This window comes from Meriones unguiculatus, chromosome 6, assembly GCF_030254825.1.
Source record: "Meriones unguiculatus strain TT.TT164.6M chromosome 6, Bangor_MerUng_6.1, whole genome shotgun sequence".
Classification (NCBI taxonomy): domain Eukaryota; kingdom Metazoa; phylum Chordata; class Mammalia; order Rodentia; family Muridae; genus Meriones; species Meriones unguiculatus.
Genome location: NC_083354.1, coordinates 24,668,986 through 24,691,466, shown reverse-complemented (window position 1 = coordinate 24,691,466; position 22,481 = coordinate 24,668,986). Strand labels below are relative to the sequence as shown.

Genomic DNA, 22,481 nt, shown 5'->3' with positions numbered 1-22,481 from the left:
CTGGCCCCCACAAGCACCAGACAGGCCACGATAAAACAGTTGTGCTGGGCAGGGCAATCATGGGCACATTGCTTTCTCCCCAAATTCCTTACATGTTGCTGTTTTAATAACAAGTTATTATGAGATGATATACTCAGCTCAAATCCCAACATGTGTCAGAAACGAGCTTCTGGGAGCTGGGGTTGAGTCTGGGCAGCTGCCTGTGGCTCTGCCCTGAGCCGCACACGTGTGTTTGGCTGACTGAGGCCCCTGTGTACTGGGCCCGAGGTCTGGGAGATTTTCGTTCACTCACGTCTGACTGTTTCCCAGGGGAAACACGAACCTCGTGCGCAGGCTGTCTTTCCTGCCAGCCACTGAGCTCTGGTTTCCCTGTTCTGAGGTGACCCCAGGGTCACTGTAACCAAAAACCCAGTGGGTTGAGCTGGGCTGATGTGACGGAGGGGGCAGGGCTCACCTTCTCTGTCCCTTCCCACTAAGGCAATCAGTTGAGTTATAGCCAGGAGTGGTTTGGTCCCCGTTTTACTGATGAACAGTCAGATACTCACCCAAATTATTGTGTGCTGGGGACATCGGATTCGGGGAGAGGTTTGGAGAGCCTGCGAGGTGAGACACGGTTGTAAGACATTGTTGTATTCCACAGTCAAGACAGGTTCCCTCACTGCCACAAGGAAGCCCTGGACCAAGCCTTGAGTCCCAGGAGCAGTGGAGCCTTGGCCTGGCCTCACACACACCCCAGTGGCCATCCAGGCATGTTGCCCTCTCTGTGGAATGGATGGCGTGAGTAGGCAGCTTTAGAGGCCCCTCTGATACCTACCATCTTATGGACCTGAGCAAGGTCCAGCACAGGCCGTGGTGGGTCCAGCTAGGCCACCTCATGCTCCTGCTTCAGGACTATTCATTCCTTAGGAAACGAAAGGATAAGGAGACCCTTTCCTGCGCTGCACAGCCCTTTGCTGTGGAGGTGGCCTCCATCTCTCCTACACAGTCTAGTTCTCAGGTACCTGGAATAGCCTCAGGAAAGCTCACCTACCTCAGAAATCCTGCAACTCAGCAGCTGATTTGATACTTTGTGGAGAAGTCTAATTCTGCCTACTTCATACTCTGGTCTTCTGGCTACACACACAGACACACACACACACACACAGACATCTTCAAAGAAAGCAAGAGCTGCCTTTCCAAAGGCCTTCTCTTTTTGTTCCCATGTGCTCTGGAGCTTAGTTATTTATTTATGACTGTCTTGCAGCCTGGCCCCACCCCCTGACATCCACCAGACCTTGAGGCTGAGCTCTGAAGCTGCCTTGAGCTGTCCCTGGGGCTCTTTTATTTCACCCTAACAGCGCTCTGAGCTCTGAGAGGGTAAAGAATGGGTCACAGGCTTCCTCTTCTCCCCTGTGGCGGCACCTGACCCAGTGGAGATAAACAATGGTTTCAGAGGCTATAAGAGGGCTTGGATAGCTTGCCACATATCAGCCATGATTCTGGCCACGGTTTTGATAAAAATACATTACCATTACTAGGCCTTAATTTTTCCCCTAGTACAAAGTGGAGACTACTGACCTATGTAAATTAAGTAAGATGGTTAAATTTAAAACAAACAAAAACTAACATCAGGATTGGCATATAGGAAGCATTCAATAGTTGTTTGTTTCCTCTTTTGTGGTAATTCAAATCATGAAGGTCTAAGGTTAGTCTGAGAGGGCACATGTGCTGTCAGGGCGGCCTTGAGGGTGACTAGATGACCCTCTCACCAGAGACCCCTCCATACCTCACCGGGCAGGAAGCCAAGCCCATGAGCAGCTGGACCAGGAGCCAAATGGGCTACTGGGGGGAAAACAAAGAACAGAGAAAGCTCCACCCGCCCATGCCTAGGCTGGCTGGGTACATAAACCCTTCCCACAGAGCCTTGCAGGAAGAGAGGCACAGGAGAGGGGACAGGCCATAGTGGGACAACAAAAAAACAGAGGGAGCAAAAAAACAGACTGGAGCCACAGAAAGCATGCAGGAGTGGTCCTTCGCACATACGGGCCACTCTGAGTATGTTTGTTTTTTTTTTTTTATAACAGCCACGCTACATATACAGAGCCGGGGCAGAGGGTGGGGTGAGCTGATGAGAAGGCCTGCAGCTGGAGGGAGGCTGCCCAGCTGGCCTGCTTCCCCTGCCGTGCTCCGCAGCTGCAAGTCTGCAGCGGTCACTTGGCACAGAGTACAGGCAGGGCTTCCGTGCATCCTAGCGGGGTCCATGCTGCCAGACACATGCCTGGGTGGCTGTGGGTTTTTTTTTGGGGGGGGAGGGGTACCTGACCTAAAAGTACAATGCCCCAGTGACTGTGCTTCTAAGGCACACGGGAGCCTTTTTCACCCTTCTGTGGACTGTGCAGCCTCTTGCTGCCTGTACGGGAGGCTGTACCATCGTGGGGATGGAACGTCTGCCGGGCCCCTTTCTACCCTCCTCGCTTGCCCACCATGCGATGCAGAACAGGGCCTGTGTGCCAGCTGGGGCTCTGTTAAAGGAGCTGCTGGTTTGGAACCAATTTGATCCCATAACATATGACATGGGAAACATCTGGGAATATCGCGGAGAAAACTAGGCCCAGTCCCTGCTAGGAGGAGCACGTTGATCACATTTGGCCACTATGTGTGTATTAATTAATTAATTACCATTTAGGAATAAAGGATCCTTCTGATGTCTTGGCAGTTCCTCCATGCAGGTCCTCCACCTGCTCACCTGCACTGCTTCAGGTGTGGCCCACCTTTCAGTCTCTGCCAGCACCTCACCCAGCTGCCCAACACCTGAGCCCCTGGGACAGGCTGCACTGTCAGCAAAACTACTCTGTGTCCCTACCTCACAGATACCAACCACCAGGGATGTGCAAAGCACACAGGGGTACTCTACAGACACTAGGCTACACAGAAAGCACGGAGGCAGGAGGAAGGAGCGAGCCTGCAGGCACAGCGCACTACTGACCTGCGTCCATGCTGTGGTTCATCTGGTGGTCACTGGTTTCTCCATCTTCACTCAGGTAGCCAGGAGGTGGGGTTTCTGGGGGAGGAGAAGGCAGGCAGTCCCGTGAAAAGGAGTGTAAGGCCTGGCCCTGGGCACTCCATTTGTTGGCTAATGTATCATGCGTTCATTCTACCACTGAGTACAGGGGCACTACAAGAGAGCTGGGCCTCAAGGGGAGGTGCTAGGTCCCGATCCTGCCATGCTCCAGGCTGGCTCCCAACCTGGATCCTAACACACTGACCCCCAAATCTAAAATGCCTTGCCCAACCAGGACCACAACTCAGCTGACTGGTCCCCATCCTTCAAGGTCAGGTTAAGAGGGAAAGCTTTGAGACATGCCTGCTTTACCATCTCTGTCCCTTGAGGAGCTGTGGCCTTGAGCCTGCTCCCATGTAGATCGGCTGCTCTCATCACTGTTGTCTCTAGGCGATGTGGCTTAACACCCCCGTGAGCGTGCCATTCAGTGGTGGCCCCCTCGGTGATCTGCTTCTCAGAACTCCACCTCGCCTTCCCACCCCGCCTTAGCCCTGCAAGGTCTGCCATCCGACAGGAAATGGACAACTAACCCCCCTCCCAGAGACCAGCACTACCTGCGGGGATCTGAAACGCCAGGCAGCTGGCCTCTGTGTGCATGCGTTCTGACCCAAGCCACGGCCAACCTCAGCCCAGTAAACCAACCCAGGGAGTGAAAGCCACATCCAAATTAGAACACTCTAAAAGGAACACAGCTGGATCGCTGCCCCGAAAGCAAAAGTTGCCCTGACTGGCCCTAGTGTGGCCAAGCACAGCTTCCCTGGATGCCCAGAGAAGCTGGCAGTGATTCACACATTATTTGCAAGTAAATGAGGGTCTTCTAGAAACACGGGCACTCTGAAACAGAACACATTTTATTCACTGCCTCAGCCCCACTCTGCCCGGTCCAAAACTAAGGGTGCTTACAGGGTCCTCTGTTGCCTCACCTCAGACTCTGCAGCCCCTACCCTTCAGAGACCCCGCCTGTGTGCCAGCCTTATGGGCTGGGAGGGTGAGGAGAGACACAGTGTTGCTATTTCCGCTTTCAAAATAAATGACGGCACTGCGGCCCTGCAGAAGGGTCACAGGCTCCTCCATGCCAAGAAAAACATCGTTAAGGGAGCTCAGGCCACCAACCCTTCCCGGCAAGGATGCGGTGCAGCATCAGGGCCTGAGAGCCTGCCGTCTGCACAAGGTGGAGAGGATAGGAAAACGGTACCACTCTGCCTCCTGGCCACCTCTGCTGCCACCGTGCCTACCTGGAATATTGCTCTGGGGCTCAATGCCGGCGGGGAAGTTAGTGTTCTCGGGGATGGAATGGCTGTAGTCGTCCAGCGGGGGGAACTCGGTTGGGATCTCGGTGTGGCGGGGCACCAACACTGGAGGAAGAACTGTCCCCAAGGGAGACATGGCAGAGGCAGGTCAGCACCAGGGCACCAAGGTCCCAGCCCCCAAGGGCACCGTAGACTTCCTGAGTAGGTAGGATGGGGAGGGCAAGGCCACTCACACATACCTGGTGTCTCTACTCTCTGATAGTGGTAAGGGTTTACGCACACTTCATCCTTCTTCATGTTGAAGGCGAACTCACACAGCTCCATGGCCCGCAGCTCATGGTGGCTGTGCAGGTCGGGCCATCGCCACAGGCGGCAGTAGATAACGTGGGGCAGCCCCTTCCGGTGGGACACCTGCAGCCGGCCATCCAGTGACCTGCCACGGCAAGGAAGGGACAGATGCTGTCACTTCAGTAGGTTTGGATTGCTGTCTCCCAAATCCAGCCCCCAGCAGCTCCTGGGGACTTCAAGTTTGCTAGCAGACCCTCTCTTCATCTTCTCCCCAGACACAGGGGACCAGGAGATCAGAGCACCACTGCCAACCGTTCTTGCTGGCCAGCGTCCCAGCTCTCCCCAAAAGCAAGGAGGCCCACCAAGGAAGGCCAAGGCATCCCACAGACCCCAGAGTTCTCAGGGCGGCAGCTCTCAGGGAAGGGGGACCCTCTTGAAATATGCTCAAGCAGATACAGATGCCACCAATCTGGCCCCTGTGGAGGCGAACCCTGGACGTGGTGGAAGCAGGGTACAAGAGGAGGCTGGATGGCAGCAGAGCTGACCTGGCAGGGAGCGTGACTTCTCAAAGCTAAGGCCTCTGAGATGTGTGTGCGGTCTGCGCACGTGTGCGTGTATGAAAATGGCCCTGAGATAAGTCTGGGCTGGTGGCCCACAGGTTGAAGGGGGGGTGGGGTAAGTATAGCATAACAGAGGCGGGACTGCCCTTTCCACAAGAAGGCTTCATCGGGGAGACCCAGGTCAGGGGCGTGATGGTTCTAGTAGCTGGGTCACGCTAGCGGAGAGCCACTGCAAGCCATCTCTCTGTCCCTGGGGCACCTCTGGTCTGAATTCAACAGATTTTATGAGTACTTTGTAAGAGAGGGGCCAGCCAGATGTGCCAACCAGAGCCAAACAGGGTCCAACCAATCTCTAAGCCACTGGCCTGGAATGGGGAGGGACAAAGGTCAGTGCCGGGGTTGATCACAAGGACTGACGGAGAGCTGCTGACTAAGGGCATGTGGAAGGATGTAATTACCTCCCTCCCGTGAGGCCCAGGCCAAGGAGCCCCTACAGCTGAAAACAATAATTACTGAGCTGAACAAGAGAGGACAGCCTGAGACTACTCCTTGAGGCTCAGAAGGCGGCCAGATGTGAAGTCAGAAGACCTGGAGATACGGCTAGCGCTCCTGAGCATGCAACCCTGGGTGCCAGGACCCTCCACCGCCTCATCTGTAAGAGAGGGACAGCCTCCCCTCCACCTGATCTCTACTAGAAAGCCACTGACAAAGCCCTGACCCGTGAGCATTTCTCTCAGCATCAGTGGCGGCCGCAGTCATTCTCTAAGAAAGCACAGGGCAAGGGGGCTGAGCTGTGGGGCTGAGTAAGAGAGAACGGGTGGGCAGCAGGTAGAGACAGAAGAGCCTTCAGCTCTCCTCACTTTCTTCCGAAGCCACCGAATCCCCCAAAGATACGGCAAGTGGCCACACTGGCTCTTCAGGGTATGACAGAAGCCCCAACACAAGGCTAGCTGAATGCTGTGGCCGCCTCTCTGGTGGGAAAGAGGGGGTCAGGAGAGAAGTGGCTAGAGAAGAGCCACACAGCACTGAGGAAGAATGTCGCTGCAGAGTCCCACCTGCGTGGTGGGAGGAGGATCCTCTTGCTTTCAAAGCACAAAGGGTGGTAGGGAGACGTTCAGTCAGCAAAGCTCCTGCATTGTACGTGTGAGAACACAGGTTCAGTCCCCAGAGCCTGTGTGGAAAAAGCTGGGTCTGGTCGTGCACTCAGAAGGCACAGCCAGATCCTGCCTGGCCTGCTTGGTGTGACCCGGGCCAAGGAGACCCTGTCTCAAAAAAAATAAAAACAAAGTGAACGGCGCCTGAGGAACAGCAGCCAAAGGTGTCTTCTGGCCTCCACACACATGCTAACCTGTGCGTCGGTACCTGCACACGTCAGCATACTTGCACACACAAACCCATGCAAGTACATGCATACATGCACCAAAAACCAAACAGTACATTTTTTTAAGATTTGTTTATTTATTTATTATTTATACATTATTCTGCCTGCATGTACACTTACATGCCAGAAGAGGGCACAGGATGGTTATGAGCCACCATGTGGTTGCTGGGAATTGAACTCAGGACCTTTATGGTAGAACAGCCAATGCCATTAACCTCTGAGCCATCTCTCCAGCCCCAGTACATTTTTTTAAAGGAAAGAGTGCTACCCTAATCAAAGAAATGTGGCACTGTCCTCAAAACTAGCCAGCGTATCAATGGGACCCAACAAAAGGCCGGGAACAGTCACATCTACATGAACACTGACTTGTGTGGAGAGCCCAAACACACACCAGCTGGGAAAGGGTGACCCTTCACCACGTGGTGCTCACCCGACTGGAGGGCTACACTAAGAAAAGTGAGCCTCAGCTCACATCTTCCACCGCTGCAGGAATTGAGGGTCAAAGAACAAAACTCAAAACAACAAAAACATCAACAGGAGCGCTGCGCCCTGACAGTGATTCCTCAGCTTCCACACCTGAAGCGCCATCCACGAAAGGTCAAAGTTGATATGTCAGTGTATTAGAAATCAGGACAGAGGGCTTCTGAGCTGTAGGAGCCTAAACGGAAGAGAGGTGACGAGCCAGGCGAGAACACTTACAAGGAATATGTCTCACGAAGGCTCTGTTTCTAGGTTAAAGAATGCCAGAAGCAGCCCGATCTTAAAATAATAGGCGAGTTATTCAAGCAGATGCGATTTAAAAAATTTAAACATGGCAGAGATGTTCTATGTCATTACTAATTAGAAAAAATGTGATTAACACTACACAAAGGGACTGGAAAGACATCTCAGCCATTAAGAGCACTTGCCATTCTTGCAGAAGACCTGGGTTTGGTTCCCAGTGCCCACACGGAGGTTCACAAGCATCCATAACTCTAGTTCCAGAGTATCTGGTGCTTTTTCCTGACCTCCTTGGGCATCAGGCACACACATGGTACACAGACATACATGCTGGCAAAATACCCATACACATAAAATAAACTGTAACTATATACCATGAGATGCCACCATACAACTATCAGAACGGCCGTAATTAAAAGGACCGTGTGTGCCACGTGCCGACAGTGGTGTGGAGCAACTGCAAGTCTTACACACCGTTCATGGGAAACGGTGCTGTGGTGACTGTGAAAGACAACTGGGGAGTTTCCTTAAAAAATCCAAAGCAAAACCCCTGTTGAAATAGTTTCTTTTCCAGTTGCGGCATTAATAGCCTGACAAGAACTGTGACGGTCAGTCTGAACTGTCAGATGAATCTAGCACCACCTGCGGGAGCGGTCTCTGTGCATGCCTGTGGAGGATTATCCTGATTCGGTCAATTGCCTTGGGAGGACTAACCCACTCTGAGTAGCACCATTCCCTGGGATGAGATCCTGGACTGTTAAAAGGGAAAATATGAACTAGGCACAAAAGTCATCTCTGCCTTCCTCCTGACTGTGCATGCGCTGTGACCAGCTGCCTCCAGCTCCTGCTTCCTTGACGCCCCACTGTGACGGGCTGCACCCCACTCCTGGCACCAGCTTTTGTGTCAATTACTTAACAAAGCACCCTGACAAAAGCAACTTAAGGAAGAACTAGCTTATTTTGGCTTCCAGACAATTAGAACCCATCACTGCAGCGAAGACACAGCATCAGGAGCAGGAAGTCAGCTGGATATACCTCATCTATACACAGGAAGCAGGGTGAACAAACAGGAAATGGGTCTAGGCAGTAAAGCCTGGGAGCCTACCTCCAGTAACTTACTTCCTCCAGTGGGGCTCTGTCTCCTAAGGGTTCCATAACCTTCCAAAGCTACCAAAGCTTGGGACCGAGTGTTCAGATATGTGAACCTATAGGGTGCAATTCACATTCAAACCCAACACCTACCATAAAATCCACCTGCTCTGCTTGAGAGCATTTCCCAGAAGAAACAACATAGTATGTCCATAAACACACCAACACCTAAGTACTTTGGTATGTCCACACAAAGGATGACTGACAATAAAAAGATAATTGGCCTATGGTGCAATAAGCAGATCGATGTCATAGTGAAAGAGGCTGGGTCACTCTTTTCATGTAAAATTATAGTTAATTACTTGCTGTGTTTTTGACACAGGCGTTATTCTAGTACTGGTGATAACTGGTATGATATAAACCCAAGGCCAGCCTCAAACTGGTATGATCCTCCTGCCTCTACCTCCTAAGTGCTGAGACTACTGGCAATTGCCACCACCATGCCCAGCAAACTGTGGTAGAAATACAAATTAATCCACTCTGGGAAAGCAGCTTAGCGGCTACCTGGTGAGGCATGAGAGCAAGGGAGGGGAGAGGTAGAGTCTCCAAGGGCAAGAGAAACTTCTGGCAGGATACAGGTTCTATTTGTTACCTTGATTTTGGTGGTTTTATGGACAGATGCTTGTTAGAATTTACCAAATGGTGCACTTTAGGTATGTGCAGGTTATTTGTAAATCGTACCACAATTCCAGGGGAGGGAGGTGAAGACTTTGGACTTGCCTGAGCCAGGACATGCCGTTTCTGCGTTCAGCAACTCTATGAACTTGAGCAAATCACTTAGGATCTCGGCCTTGTATTTTGTCTGAAATAGAAGCCCCATCAGCAGACTCTTGGGGGGCCAAGCCCTGGACACAATGGGAGTGTCAAGCACCAGCAGCCTACACTAGCTGCTACTACACAGGCATGGCAACAGCACTGGAGAGGACCCCCGTGCCAGATGCCTGGCTAAGCAAGGAGCCTATGTGCTCAGTAGCCAGAGGCCTTCCTTGCTTGGCTGATCCAGGAACATAGCAGGGGCAGCTACCATGGGGCCTCCTGTCTCCGTGGAGCCTGTTTCTTTCATATGACTACTCCAGGCTCATCTTCAGTGCCCCCTGCCTCCCTCACTATGCTGCGCGGTTCATAAGGCAAATCTCTGGTGCTCCAGGCTTACTTGCATCCAACCCCCTGTGCCAGTCCGAAGCAAAGGTCAAACGAACCCTAGAGCCACCTGGGAGGTTATACCAGGGCTGCAGCCAGAGGCCAGCTTTCCTGGCAGGAAGACAGCATTCTCTACAGCTCTTGAGCACATGACTGCCAGTCACCTGATAGGATTTTCAATAAGTCATCTGGTCCATGTCCCTGCTTCTAAGCCATAAAATCTACACACACCCCAAGATGGCAAAGGCATCTCATTCACTTCTTCAGAGACAATTATGGCAACTCCTCGTGTTTCAAAGTCTGTACTGTTCCTCCTCCCTCCCTTCGTCCCACTCAAAATGCACACCTACTCTTACTAAATAGAATGAGTGAACTGGGTGTTCCAGCTGCTGGCTTTAACACAGCTGATGTGTCCAGAACACACCCTCCCAAGCCTAGCATGGCTTGGGGCCCATTAAGTAAATCCAGTAATTAAGTCCTCATTCTGAGCTCATGTTGCCGTGAGCATGCTCAATTACAGAAAAGGCTGTGTTCACAAGCGTCTCTAAACCAAGCCTTCCTCCCAGCTGCCCCAGGACTGGTGAGAGGCCGGTCCCAGAAAGCCAGCTCTAGACCCACTCCCCAACTGTGACTGAGTTCCCTTCCCAGAGGCAGCGTCTTCCTCAAGGCTGACCCCAAACATCTTCCTCTGACATCTCCCTCCAGCTCCCTGGACAGAAGGTTTTAATCTTTAAACATTTTCTTCCCCAGCCAAACAATTTCCTGTGGCAGGAAATGAAGCTTCTTCCCATTGGCTCCAAATGAGACCTGTAATGTGTCCTAAAATGGAGGTGGGAGCCACAGCCGAAGATGCGGACATGTCAGAGGCTGGGGCCTAGGTGAGGATGAAGTCGGCCAGAGCGCTGCCTGGGTGAGAGGGCTGGGCTGGGTCCTCTTAATGAAGCCAATACTACTCCTACCCAGGGTCCAGCAGCCATGTGGGGCCAGCAGGGAACCACAGGTCAGGAGCAGAACATACGAATTCCAGAGATCCGTCAGCGCCTACTCTGCATGGACAAGTCCCAGGCCCACTGCTAAGTGAGAAACAGACACAGCTACCAGCCACGAACCCCTGTGACTGCCCAGCTCAGGCCTCCAGGGACTCAACAAAGGCCACAGAGCTTCTGAAAGGCAGAAGCAGATTCAAGCCCAGACCATGCTGAAAACCTGGTGGCATGAGGGCCGAAGGGTGCCATTTGTTACCCCACGCTCCATCATCATCCTCTCTTGTCAAACCATTATTGAACTCCAGCCTCATCTCAGAAACCTTGAAGGAAGTGCTCACCTCCCCCTCTCCCTTTCTCCCGCCCCTTCTGAACTCTGGCTCTCACAGAGATGGCTGTTTTTTTTTTTAGTTATCCTGTGGAGAACTAACAGAACAGTGCTGGAGACGGCAGCTCTAAGTGTTTTAACGATCCTACCCCATGTATGTGCACCTCCCACACCCACACAGCCAAGAGGCAAGGCTGAAATGCCGCCCCTGCACAATGCTGGTCACGGACAACCGTGGCGTCTGAACCAACTGCCCTGCCCTAGGGCTCTGCCACTCCTACCATGGGGTATAGTCCTGTCTTGTCCCTTGACTTCTCCTGGACAATGGGACATCAGCAGAACCACTATGTCCTTCCTCCTGCACTCCTGTGCCTCTGTGAGCACCATGAAGTGCCAGTGGCTGCCTCTGCATGGCCTGCTGGGGGGCTGCCACGGTTTGTTACACAGCACTAGCTGACTAACACACTGACTCCACCATTACTCTTCTCAGCTTGGCAACTCCCCATTTCTTCGTCTTCTGAGAGGCTGACTTTCCTACGGCCCCGTGTGACTCACCCCCACGCCCTGAGCTCAGCTGCATGACCCAGGCAAGCCGAAGCCATCCACACGGGCTTATCTTCAGTGTGTGGAGAATGACTTTCCTCTGGCATTCAGGGTTAATCTACAAGAAGCATGGACTTAACCCAAATGCTCCTGTTAATGTTTTGAGGCCCCAGCCAGACCTCCGTCATTCACATGGTCTTGGTTCACTCTTCACAGTTTCCCCAACAAACACCTGGTAGGTTTGGGTGTAAAAAGGGAAGGTTCTTTCCGATCTTGGGTTTGCCAGTGACAACCACACCCATGCACCTACTCCTGGAGCCACACCTACATCATAGGAACCCATTTGTCTGCACTATGGCATCCCCACACAGCTCTGGGCATCACTAGCTGCAGAAATCATTGTATTTTACTTTTTTTTTTTTTTGAGTTTTGCATTATGTGTGGGTTTTATTTTTGTCCTTTTTTTTTTTTTTTTTTTTCCTTTCTGGTCCAAAGAGCGAAGCTAAGTGACTTCAGGTTTGGCTTAGATGCTCTCATCAGCTAGCCCAGGAAAACAGAAAGGAAGCAGTGCTGGTGGCTTACATGAGCCCTTGCGTGTGGCTTTGGGACCACAGGCCATCGATGAAGGACCTCTCCTTCAGTGGCTCTTGAAGCACTCATATCAGAAATTTCCCTCTATGCAAAGAACAGCCTCAGACATCCTGGGAGCTGGCCTCGCCTTCCTGGGAGAGCTGAACCCCACACACAGACCCGTCGATCCTCTGGCCCTCAGGGTGTCCTTGGGGCAGGCTCAGAGGACGGCCTTTCTGGATCACGAGGAGGGTGCTCAGTGGGTCTGAGCTTTGGTCTGGCTGTGAATGAAATGACCAGCTCCCCATGCGTTGGCCCTATGGACACTGGTGACAGTGGGGTGAGGAGGAGGGGGTGTCATCATTTGTTCTCCTTAGGTGTCGGAAGCACCTTCTTCATTGGAAAACCTAGATGTGAGGAACATCAGAGGAGCCTGCTTCTCCGCTCTCCAGAGAGTCCCGAGCTAAGGGCAAGCCTGCAGGCAGGAACGGGTGGAGGGAGCAGGCAATGGAAACCTCGCAGCAGACACAGTTCCAGAGCTGAGCGCAAGGACCCCGGTTTCCGGCGGGCACACCGTTCTAGTTTACAAGCGAAAACTCTAGATGGTTGGAGGTGACATTCAAAGTCATCAAGAACCCCAAGAAGCAGGGCCTGCTGTCAAGCCTGGGTGCGACTCCAAACTCCAATTTCATGACTGCCAAATAGTGCTGCTGGAATCCCCAGATGACTTCCTTTGGCTCTGAGACCACTGTCCTTGTCCTCTCTCTCTCGTCCCCATAAGAAGCAGATGAATTTTGGACAGGAGGTGAAGGGGGAGAAAAGAAGGAAGGGAAGGAGGAGCAAGTGGGAAAGAGAAGGCAGGATTGGGGGGTAAGGAAGGCGATTGACCGGAGATCTGCTTTTTTGCTTTTGACAAGCTGGCTTTCCCTCTGAGCTGCTAAGAACCAACTGATTCTGCCACTGCAAGCCCAGGGAATGCTGCCAGGCTAGTGAAGCATCCACGTGGCCATTGCTGTGTTGGAGAGCTCCTGTGGTAGTCTAAATGAAAATGGCCCTGGTGGGCTCAGAGGGACCAGCTATTGGGAGGTGTGCCACTGGGGGTGCCTGGAGGTTTCAAATGTTCAAGGCCCACTGTCAGCCTCTTCCTACTGCTTGTGGATCAAGATGTAAAACTGTTGCCTTTCCAGCACGCCATGTCTGCCTGCACGCTGCCATGCTTCCTGCCATGACGATAATGGACTGAACCTCTGAACTGTAAGCCAGCCCCAACTGACGTTTGCCTTTATAAGAGTAGCCATGACCTTGGCAGCTCTGCTGCCAGCACCTGCTTCCAGATTTGGACTGAAGAAGGCCCGCTGTCCTTTGAAGAGCTAACAGAGAAAGCACCCTGGATGCTCGCAGCCCTTGGCAAGCTCATGGCCTCAGGGTACCGAGTGCTCCACCCAGCTTTTCACACAGCCCCCTGGAGTAAAACCCCCAAAGCATCCCTCAAGTACCAGAGGGAGTCAGAAGTGGGGTCTCCTGATAAACCTGTCAAAAGCTTCTCATCATACATGAGGTAGGCCTCCCTGTGAGCAGCTCTACTCTGCTCAGACCAACCCCAGGACACACAGCTTCCAAAATGCCCTCTGGGAAATGCGTTAACTGGCATGTTGATTTGACAGACTAAAATGAAGCACCAGCCTGAATCCTATACAACAGAAGGATTATTTCTTCTTATGACCACATGACACAGCAGGCATAGAACTGGCTTTTCAGAGAAAGATGTGTGCCAGCCTCCAAAGTAGAACTCTATAGGAAAAGGAAGGAAGAGGAGGAATCTATACATTGTCTCAAACCTTCTTCTCAGATAAGAAAGCAGCCTGAAGGTGGGTCTTCTGCTCCTAACGACCTCAAGATAGAGGCCCATCTTTGTTCTCTTCAAAACAAGGGTAGGCTGCTGGAAGCCCCCTCCCCTGATAAGGGCCATTTCTCAAGTCTTCTCTGCCAGTGAACTTCAATGTCAACTCACTTCACCAAAGCAACCTTCTGACAGGGTTCTTCGGCACTCTGTGTTCTGTTTCGTCGTTGCCCAGCCCCCTCTGCTCTCTTCCACCGAACAGGGGCTAGGTATTTTACACACCTCCTTTCCCAATTCTCTGGCCTCCCACCTCCCTTCCGTTTGCTTGAATCAAACCATGAATCACTTCCGAATGGGTGGCTGCATGTACAGGGATTGAATTTCCTAACCCCCACCTCTCTCTCTCTCTCTCTCTCTCTCTCTCTCTCTCTCTCTCTCCTATCTTCCCTCTCTCCCTCCCTCCATCCGTCCTTTCTTCCTTCCAGGGAAGATTCTCACAGGCCATCAGCAGGACAAGCAGAACCAGGTGATGGTGGAACTGGCTTGTTCTAGCAAAGCCAACCTTACAGTTCCTGAAGGCTAAAGAAAAACATAAGGTTCATGATTTGGAAAGCGGGGTGGGAGGGAGAGGAGAGATGAGCAAAGGAGGTTTTGTGTTAGTTGCGTGGTGCTTGTGGGACCTCATCGCCAGCATCCTGCCCACATGCCACTTCTTTCTGGATCAAGTCTCTTCAGAGCAGTTTCCACCCTAAATGGTGGCAAAGGCCTAAGGTCCTAATACCGCAGGCTTTACAGGGCTGGGGAGGAGTTGCACAGACCACTGGCATTTCTAAAGGAATGGACTTCCAACAGTACCTAAACAAAAGGCAGATTCGCCGGGGCAGTAACAGTACCTAAACAAAAGGCAGATTCGCCGGGGCAGTCGGACTTCTGACAGCAAAGAATCTCTCCAGGCAGAAAGACAGAATCTCCAAACACACAGGCCTTAAGACAGCCAGATGGACAACCCGTCAGAAGAGCCATGACCATATAAGCTGGCCTCCAAGGCTAAACAGTTTCTTGGTCAAAGCCTGAGTTCCTGAAGAAGCAGCCACCACTGAAAACAGAGTAACTTCAAGGTAAACTCCCTCCCTTCAGGACACTCTATTCCTTCTGAAACTGCCCATTCCACACTGGGGCCTCCACGGCATCATCCTGTGGCTCTTTCTGCTCAGTGGCCTTCCTCCACCCTCCTCGCTTCCATCTTAAAATCCCTGCCTCCTCCGCCATTTGACTTCTTAGCACTCACAGCCTTGTGTGACCATGTTTCCTGCATATGTAGGCCAGGAACTCCTGGAGGGCTCCCGGGTGAGACCCAGGCGACCTCCTGTACCTGGAAGGGGCGTGGGACTAATGGGTGTGATCAGAAGTCTGCCACAGCCGTATCATTAAAACTCTCAGCAGAGCTTTAATAAGGCATCTCGGGACATACAGGCTGGTGGATCTCTGAGTTCGAGGCCAGGCTGGTTTACAGAGAGGGGGTTCCAGGACAGCTAGAAGTCCATAGAAACCCTGCCTCGAAAGCAAAGGGCTCTGTACACTGACACCAGGCCACACTCAACCCCTCAGAAGATGCAAAAGATGCACAGCGGCCTTAGGCCACCCTGTAGCCAGTCAAGTCCAAAGAATCCCCAGACGCACAACACAGGCTGTCACCAGAAATGCCCCCTCAACAAGCAGCTGGTCTAAAACATCAGAGGGGTGAGAGATCGGGGTGCTGGTCACCTGGGCAGATGGGCAGCAGGAAAGCGCTGGAGGCTGTAATTCTTCTGAGTGGGGAAGCTTGCCTGTGTCGTTTGCCATGCCAGGCAGGCAAAGTTACCTGCGGCTCAGGTGCGGGCGGACGTCAGACCTGCTGGTCAAATCCCGGGCCGTGGCAGCACTAACAAGCTAGGCTCAGATGCCCGATCACAATAGCCAGCCAAGTGTAAGGTGACGGCAGAGAAGGAGTTACTCAGTGTGACCACACTGGGAAGAGGAACAAGTAAAAGACGTCCAGTGACTCCCTACCCTGTCCATCCTCAGGGGCCTGACATGAGGTTTACGACTTAAATAGAAGGTGAGAGATGTGCACAGCCCTGCTCAGGGCGTGTCCCACCACCCGTCACCCATCTATCATCGGCTCTGGTCTCTCCAGCAAGGTGGTCTGACAGGCTGTCACACCTGTGTGACAACTCTTCCTCCTCTGGCTGGCATCAGGCTTCAGCCTCTTCCTTCTCTGGGCATGAGACCTCTGGGAAATGCCAATTCCATGGGGTCTGTTATATCACTAACCTGATGGCCAAAGGAAAGGGCACAACTGTCTCTTTAAGTATGGTTACAGAGGGGCTTGTATCCAGCTACCCCAATGATGTCATCAACTGGGCATTTTATCAACATCAGATTTGCTGGCGTAGAAAGCACATAGACCCCTGGGGTGGCATGCTGGGGCAGGCATGAGTGGCAGGTCCTCACTGGGGAGAAAGCTTGGTGCTTTCACTCAAGCTGTGCTGCCCACTGATGGACGGTTCACTGTTCTCTACTGATTCCATCTTCTAGAGCTTTCTGGCATTCCAGGGAGAGATGCTACCATGTAGTGTGTGCACCCTGTATCTTCTTCCTCCTGAGTCTGCCACTCCTGTTTCCTCACTCTTGGTCCTCATTTGCCCTGGATAGCACAGACCTAAGGAATCACCCCTAACAGCAGAAGAAATGAGGACCAAGAATAAGGACACCTGCAGAAAGGCCTTTCTCTCCACTACCCACGGAACAACAGGTAGACAGGGAAGCTTTGGGACTTCCACTATTCCTGTAGGACAAAAGCAGCAGCACAGCACAGCCTGTCAATCAGCTGGCCTGTGAAAGAAACAGAACTGATACCAACCACTTCCTGGAGCTGAGGCTACCTCACACCAGAAGGGTGAACAGGGCTACACAGTGCTGGCCTCAAGTTCAGGCTCTTGAATTGATGAGCATGGTCAGAGAAGCTCACAGTCATGGCTGGCTTTGGCGGGCTCTGACCTGGGCATGGGACTGAGCACAAAGGAGCCCTGTAGAATGTTCCCAACTCGGGAACCATCACCGTGTTTGGTTTTGTTGTTTATTTTTTATGAGGAAAAATAAAGCCATGAGTGGGTGTCTAGTAAAGATACTTCAGAGTGAGTTATAATGTCTTCTTTTACTCCAGGAAACTATGACTTGAAGCCAGCAAACACCCCACGGAGAAATGTATACACTGAGACAACTCCGCAGGTGGCTGAGGCCACAGAGGCAGAGGCTCCCTTTGCAAGGCCTCAGGCACCACTCACCCCCACGCGCCCTGCTACAAACCTTCCACTTCTGCAGCCTGTCTTTCAGGGAGACCAGCTGCTTGGCTCAGGCCCAGAGAACAGCAGCGGTGCTGGAGTCACGGGTAACAGTGGAAGGTAGTATAAACGCCAGCTGAGCGAACCTCACAGGCTGGGAAGAAACTGGTGGGCAGTAGGCCCAGGCCCATGAGGAAGATGCCCTCTTTTCTTCCTACCCTAGGCCTCCCTCCAAACTCCACCTGGGACAAGTGGGGTAGCAGCTTTACACATCAGGTATGGCCCCTTAAACCATGCCAGTACACCCCATGTTAGCCACAGTGTTCTGCGACCTGGGCTCGCTGGGAGGCGAAATGAAGGAGCTTCTCACCAAATTCTAACCTAGCTGTCCCCACACCCCTTAAGGAGGCAGCTACTGGCTTTTCCTGAAGAGAGAACAGGCCCAAGCCTGGCCCCTAAGCCCCACCACAGACACCCTGCTCTCTTTGCTCTGGACTGGGCCCTCCGCCTGAGCCACGGAGAGCCCGCCAGCCTCACTGCCTCTGGCCGGCCGGCCTGCTCACCTGCTGCAGGCAGAGCTTGCTCAGCAGGTCTGTCTTCATTCAAGTGCCTGCCACGTGCAGAGCACCCAGCACCTGTGCCTCCCCAACGTCCTCTGCACGAGAACAAGGACTACAGACTGTCCCGCTTTGTCCCAGGCTCTCTTTTTGGAACTAGCTTTTCCTATGTCACCTCTCTAAAAGAGAGAACACAGAGCTGACATACGCCAGTGTCAAGCCAAGCACTTTATCGACAAAGCAGCTTAAATACATCAATTCAGTGCAACACGGGCTGCCTTTACCAAAAGACCACGAAGTTCAGAGAGGCTCACAGTCGTCCGGAGAGCACAGTGGCCCGGGACAGTGGCGTTCAAGTACAATCAACAACCAGCATGCCTAGCTTCCAGGGTAGCGCTGCTGGTCTCCAAGTGGACATGGTGGGAACATGAGGTCAAGGCCAAGGCCTGGGTTCTAAGCTTGGTTTTTCTCCTTGCTTCTCGGAGAACACCTTTAGTAAAGGTTCTCATTTCCCAGGAATAAGCAGAGGGGCCATTTGAGGGGGTTCCCACACAGACCCTTCCTCACCTGAGTATAAAGTGCTACAGTCAATTTTCACTCAAGTTCTCGAAAATAGCACCCAATGGAGAGGCTCAGCAGCCACTCTTGAATTTCAGAGTTATTCCTAGAATGAGTTAATGCAATATCAGGAGATGTGAGAATGTTCTAGCGTCTGGGGACAATTTTTCTTTTTTCTTTTTTGTAATAGTGTAAGCAGCTATGAAATCAGGCAGAAAGGGACACAATGCTCTTCACAAGCTTGCCAAGTTCTGCCACACTCTCTTGAAATTCTCACCTTTTACCAGGCCTGTTGGTACAAGCTTGCAATACCAGACAACCTCTTGGGAGGCTGAGGCATGATGTTAGAAAGTCTGAAGCCAGCCCCGGCAACTTACTCAAAGTTTAAAAAGAAGAGGCACGTCAAGGGGTGGGGGTGGGGTGGAGGTGAAGTTCAGTGGCTGAGCACGTGCATGAATCCAGCGCACGGGAGGCATGTCAGTGTCCTGCAGGGTGGCAGGCCAAGGTCAGAGGAGGGACAGAGCAAGATCTCAGCACACTGACAAAGGCAGATTATGTGTCTACGCCACACAGATGATGACGTGTCACTGATGGGGCTCCACGAGCCAGTCGGCCACAGCTGGGGCATAACTTCCTCCGTGCCCAGGGAGTGCCACCCTACCTGGCACACAGCAGACACAGCAGGCAACGTTCCCCCAGTGATTTCACTAAGTGAAAACATGGGGACAAATGAATACTAAACAAATATTTGGTTTTTCAAAGTAATAGAAAAAAAAACACTCCCATACTAAACTTTTTGAAAATGAAAACAAAACACCCCCAAACTCAAATAAAATAAAAACCTAAAAGTCCCCAAATGTCAACATCCATTTTTTAAAGATTTTATTTTATTTTTAATTGCGTATACGGCTGTGTCTGTGTGTGGTTGTATATAGGAGTGCAGTGTCCTCAGAGGCTACAAATGGGCATCAGATTCCCTGGCTATGGCTGCCCTGGGTAGGGGCTGAGAACCAAACTCCAGCTATTGAAGAGCTGCAAGGGCTCTTAACCAGTGAGCTCGTTCTCCAGCCCCAACTCATCCCTTTGTATCGTTAGAATGAAATGTCAGCCGGCCACAGAAAGGAATTCACTACTGAAACAGAAAACCACGGCCAAGTCTAAAGAGCATCTAGGTGAAAGAGACCAAGTAGAACAAACGAGTGCCATGCAGCTCAACTCAAAATGTCAGGCATGCAAGCTGATGCACGGTGGCAGGGCACTGGGCACTGGACAGGCGGGAGTGAACAGTTTCGTTATCTTGATTGTTTCAACGGCTTCAGGTGTGTATACGAACACAGAAATCATCACAGCGTACATTTTACATGTATGCCGTCAACTAAGTGTCAATCACACCTCAATCTGGGTGTCTAAAAGAAAGACTCCCCAGAACTCTGTTGAGAGGTCAATGAGAAGCTGGATTTTTTGTTCCCTTTGGTTGTTTAAATGCTGAGCTTTTGAGGCCACATGGCACAAGAGTTATTTGATGCAGCAGTTACCAAGCACAGCAAGAAGCCAGGAGCTTCTGCCGTCACTCTGGCCACTGGTACCTCGGGCCTGGCCTGTCAGTCTAAACCAGCCAGAGAGAACTCTCCTGCCCACCAAGAAGAGTGTAAGTTCAGAGCCAGAGAGTTCAAATAACTCCCAGGGATCTGTCAAAACATTATGAGCTGGGAAGAGATAGAGGAAGTGCTTACTATCCAAGCATGAGGACCTGAGTTCAATTCCCAGAGTCCACGTTTAAAACTACAAAACCAAATAAACCAAAGGCCCAACAACTGGTCACATTTGGAATCCTAGCACTAGGGACACAGAGGCAGACAGACTTCTGGGTCTCCACAACCATGCAGCCTTGCCTACAAGTTCCGAGCTAGTGAGACCCTTTCTGAAGCAAAAGGTAAAAGGCAGCTAAGGAATGATACTTGAGGTGGACCTCAGGCTTCCGCACAGAATCGTACATGCAGGCAAGAGGCACACCCCCCCCACACACACACAGAGACAGAGACAGAGACAGAGACAGAGACAGAGAAGAGGAAGAAGTAAGGCAGACCCAGAAACCTGAGGTACCTCTAAGTACAGAGCATTCTGGGTAAAGAAAAGCCAATTGATGGGCAGGCCCCATGCCCAGGATAGGTTGGCCAATATAAAAGAGACTCTACGTTGTTTTGTTTATGTATATTTTGTTTAATGACTTTTTGGTTTTAGTGAGTGTGTGTGTGTGTGTGTGTGTGTGTACGCGTGTTTGCTTGTTTTTATTTTCATTTGGGGGGGTTGTGAAGGGTTTGTGTATTTTTGAGAAAGAAATAACATAAGGTTAGATGGGTAGAGAGGTGGGGGGATCTGGGAGGAGTTGGGGAGAAGAATTTATTCAAAATATTGTATACAAAATTTAATATAAAATTAAGTAATTAAAAAATAAAACACAAACATACACAAAGATGCAAGGCACAACCACGTGCCCGCCATGTGCAGTGCTAACGCTGTCTCTCCAAAGTGCTTTCTTGCACTGATCCTGATTCCACCTCAGTGACTTTCAGGGAGGGGCTTAGCAGGCTCCCTCTGCTCATTCCAAACCCTTCCTGATCAGGAGAACACCCACCCTGGGTCTTCTCCTTCCCTCTGTGGATTTCCTAGGCACCTCTGGAGGCCAAAGACCTGGTGGGCCCCAGGTTATCACCTCACTCCCTCCAGAGACTCTTCCTGCTGCCTCTACCCTAGCTATACCCAGGAAGAAACATGGAACCCTTGAGTCTGCCAGCACGAGCAAGACAGGGCTCACCCCAAAGCGTCAGGCAGGAAGCCGGAGGAACAGAAGAGCTTTGAATACAGCCCATCCCACAAATATTTATTGTACAAATGGCTGAAAAACTGAAGCCAACTCAGAGCCGCCTCTCTCTCCCTCACCTCACCGCCTCACCAGCGGTCAATCCCAGCGACTTCCGGACACTTCCCTCTGCCGGAAAGGGACACACAGAAGACAGCTATCCATTAATTGGTCTGGGCTGGAGGTCAAAAATAGGCAGCAGCCCACAGATGTTTTGTTTGGCCCGCAAGTGTTTTTCTTTTTCTTTTTTTTTTTTTTTTTTTTTTTTTAATTTTTAAAATTATTTGCCAACTTTTAAAAGCTGGAAGCTTTCATATGTAAACCCAGGCTTTGGTCTTAGAAAACGGAGGCCTGACACCATGCTGCATCACCTGACTGACACCCAGTTGCCGGTGCCCCACTAGACTTACAATGAACCAAAAGCCACACACCCATTTCTGACAGGAGGCCCCACTTCCCACACACACTCAGCCTGTGAACACTGTGGCTTGCAGCGCTTGCTGGCTTCCAAAGGGTAGTCCCCCACTCCATATAAACAAAATGAAACCCGAAGAACCCAGGGTGGCCTTGCTAGGGCAGCTGTACACACCAGCCTGTTCACAGAAGTTGGGAGTCACACTTCCTGCCCAGTGTAACAATCAGCCATGCCGCCTTCCCGTCCTGGGACTGTTAATCTGACTGTCAGCCTCACCAGACGTAGAGCTGCTCAGTAGGAAAGGCTCTGTCTGGGAGAATCTGTAAGGTGCATGCCTAGAGAGGTTTAGCTGAAGTGAAAGGCCCCACCCTGAAAGTAGGTGGTACCACCTCATGGGCTGGGGTTTCCGGGGTGACTGAAAAGAACAAAGTGAATGCACCAGGAGCCCCCTCCCACCCTCTGCCTCTCTCCCTCTCCCCACAGTCCTGACTTAATGCAGGATGACCTGGCACCTCAAGCTCCAGCCACCATACTCCCTACCATCCTCACACAAACCCTTCCGTACGTTGCTTCTGCCAGATAGCCTGTCACAAGAGAAAGAAGAGTAATACAGAAAGCGGGCATCAAAGCCTGCAGTTGCCACTGTGAAAAACCTTACTGTGTAGTTTGTGAGAGGAACGTGGAAAGGAACAATGCTGAGCGTCCTAAATGCTGCAAGCAGAGCATTACAGGCCATTCTGGTGGGAGCCTGGGAGGCCAAAAGTGAATAAAAATTCAGACTCCTGGGCTTCTGAGGGGAGCAAGAACGCCAGAAAAGGGCACCAGATCTCATTATAGACTGTTGTGAGCCACCATGTGGGTGCTGTGAATTGAACTCAGGACCTCTGGAAGAGCAGTCAGTGCTCTTAACCTCCAAACCATCTCTTCAGCCCCTGGCTGTTAACTCTTAAGAAGACTGGAACTCTTATTAGAGAAA

At 51.6% G+C, this 22,481-nt stretch overlaps 1 protein-coding gene across 1 annotated transcript in view; it reads right to left on the bottom strand.

Annotated features, from left to right (window-relative positions):
- The window catches only part of Smad3 (SMAD family member 3), a 106,402-nt gene that overhangs the window by 16,678 nt on the left and 67,243 nt on the right, over positions 1-22,481 (bottom strand). Inside the window, exons 2-5 of the mRNA XM_021652529.2 lie at positions 4,530-4,723; positions 4,276-4,407; positions 2,966-3,040; positions 546-596 (exon numbers count right to left, since the gene is read on the bottom strand). Coding sequence (XP_021508204.1) covers positions 546-596; positions 2,966-3,040; positions 4,276-4,407; positions 4,530-4,723 — 452 coding nt within the window. The remainder of the gene's footprint in view (positions 1-545; positions 597-2,965; positions 3,041-4,275; positions 4,408-4,529; positions 4,724-22,481) is intronic.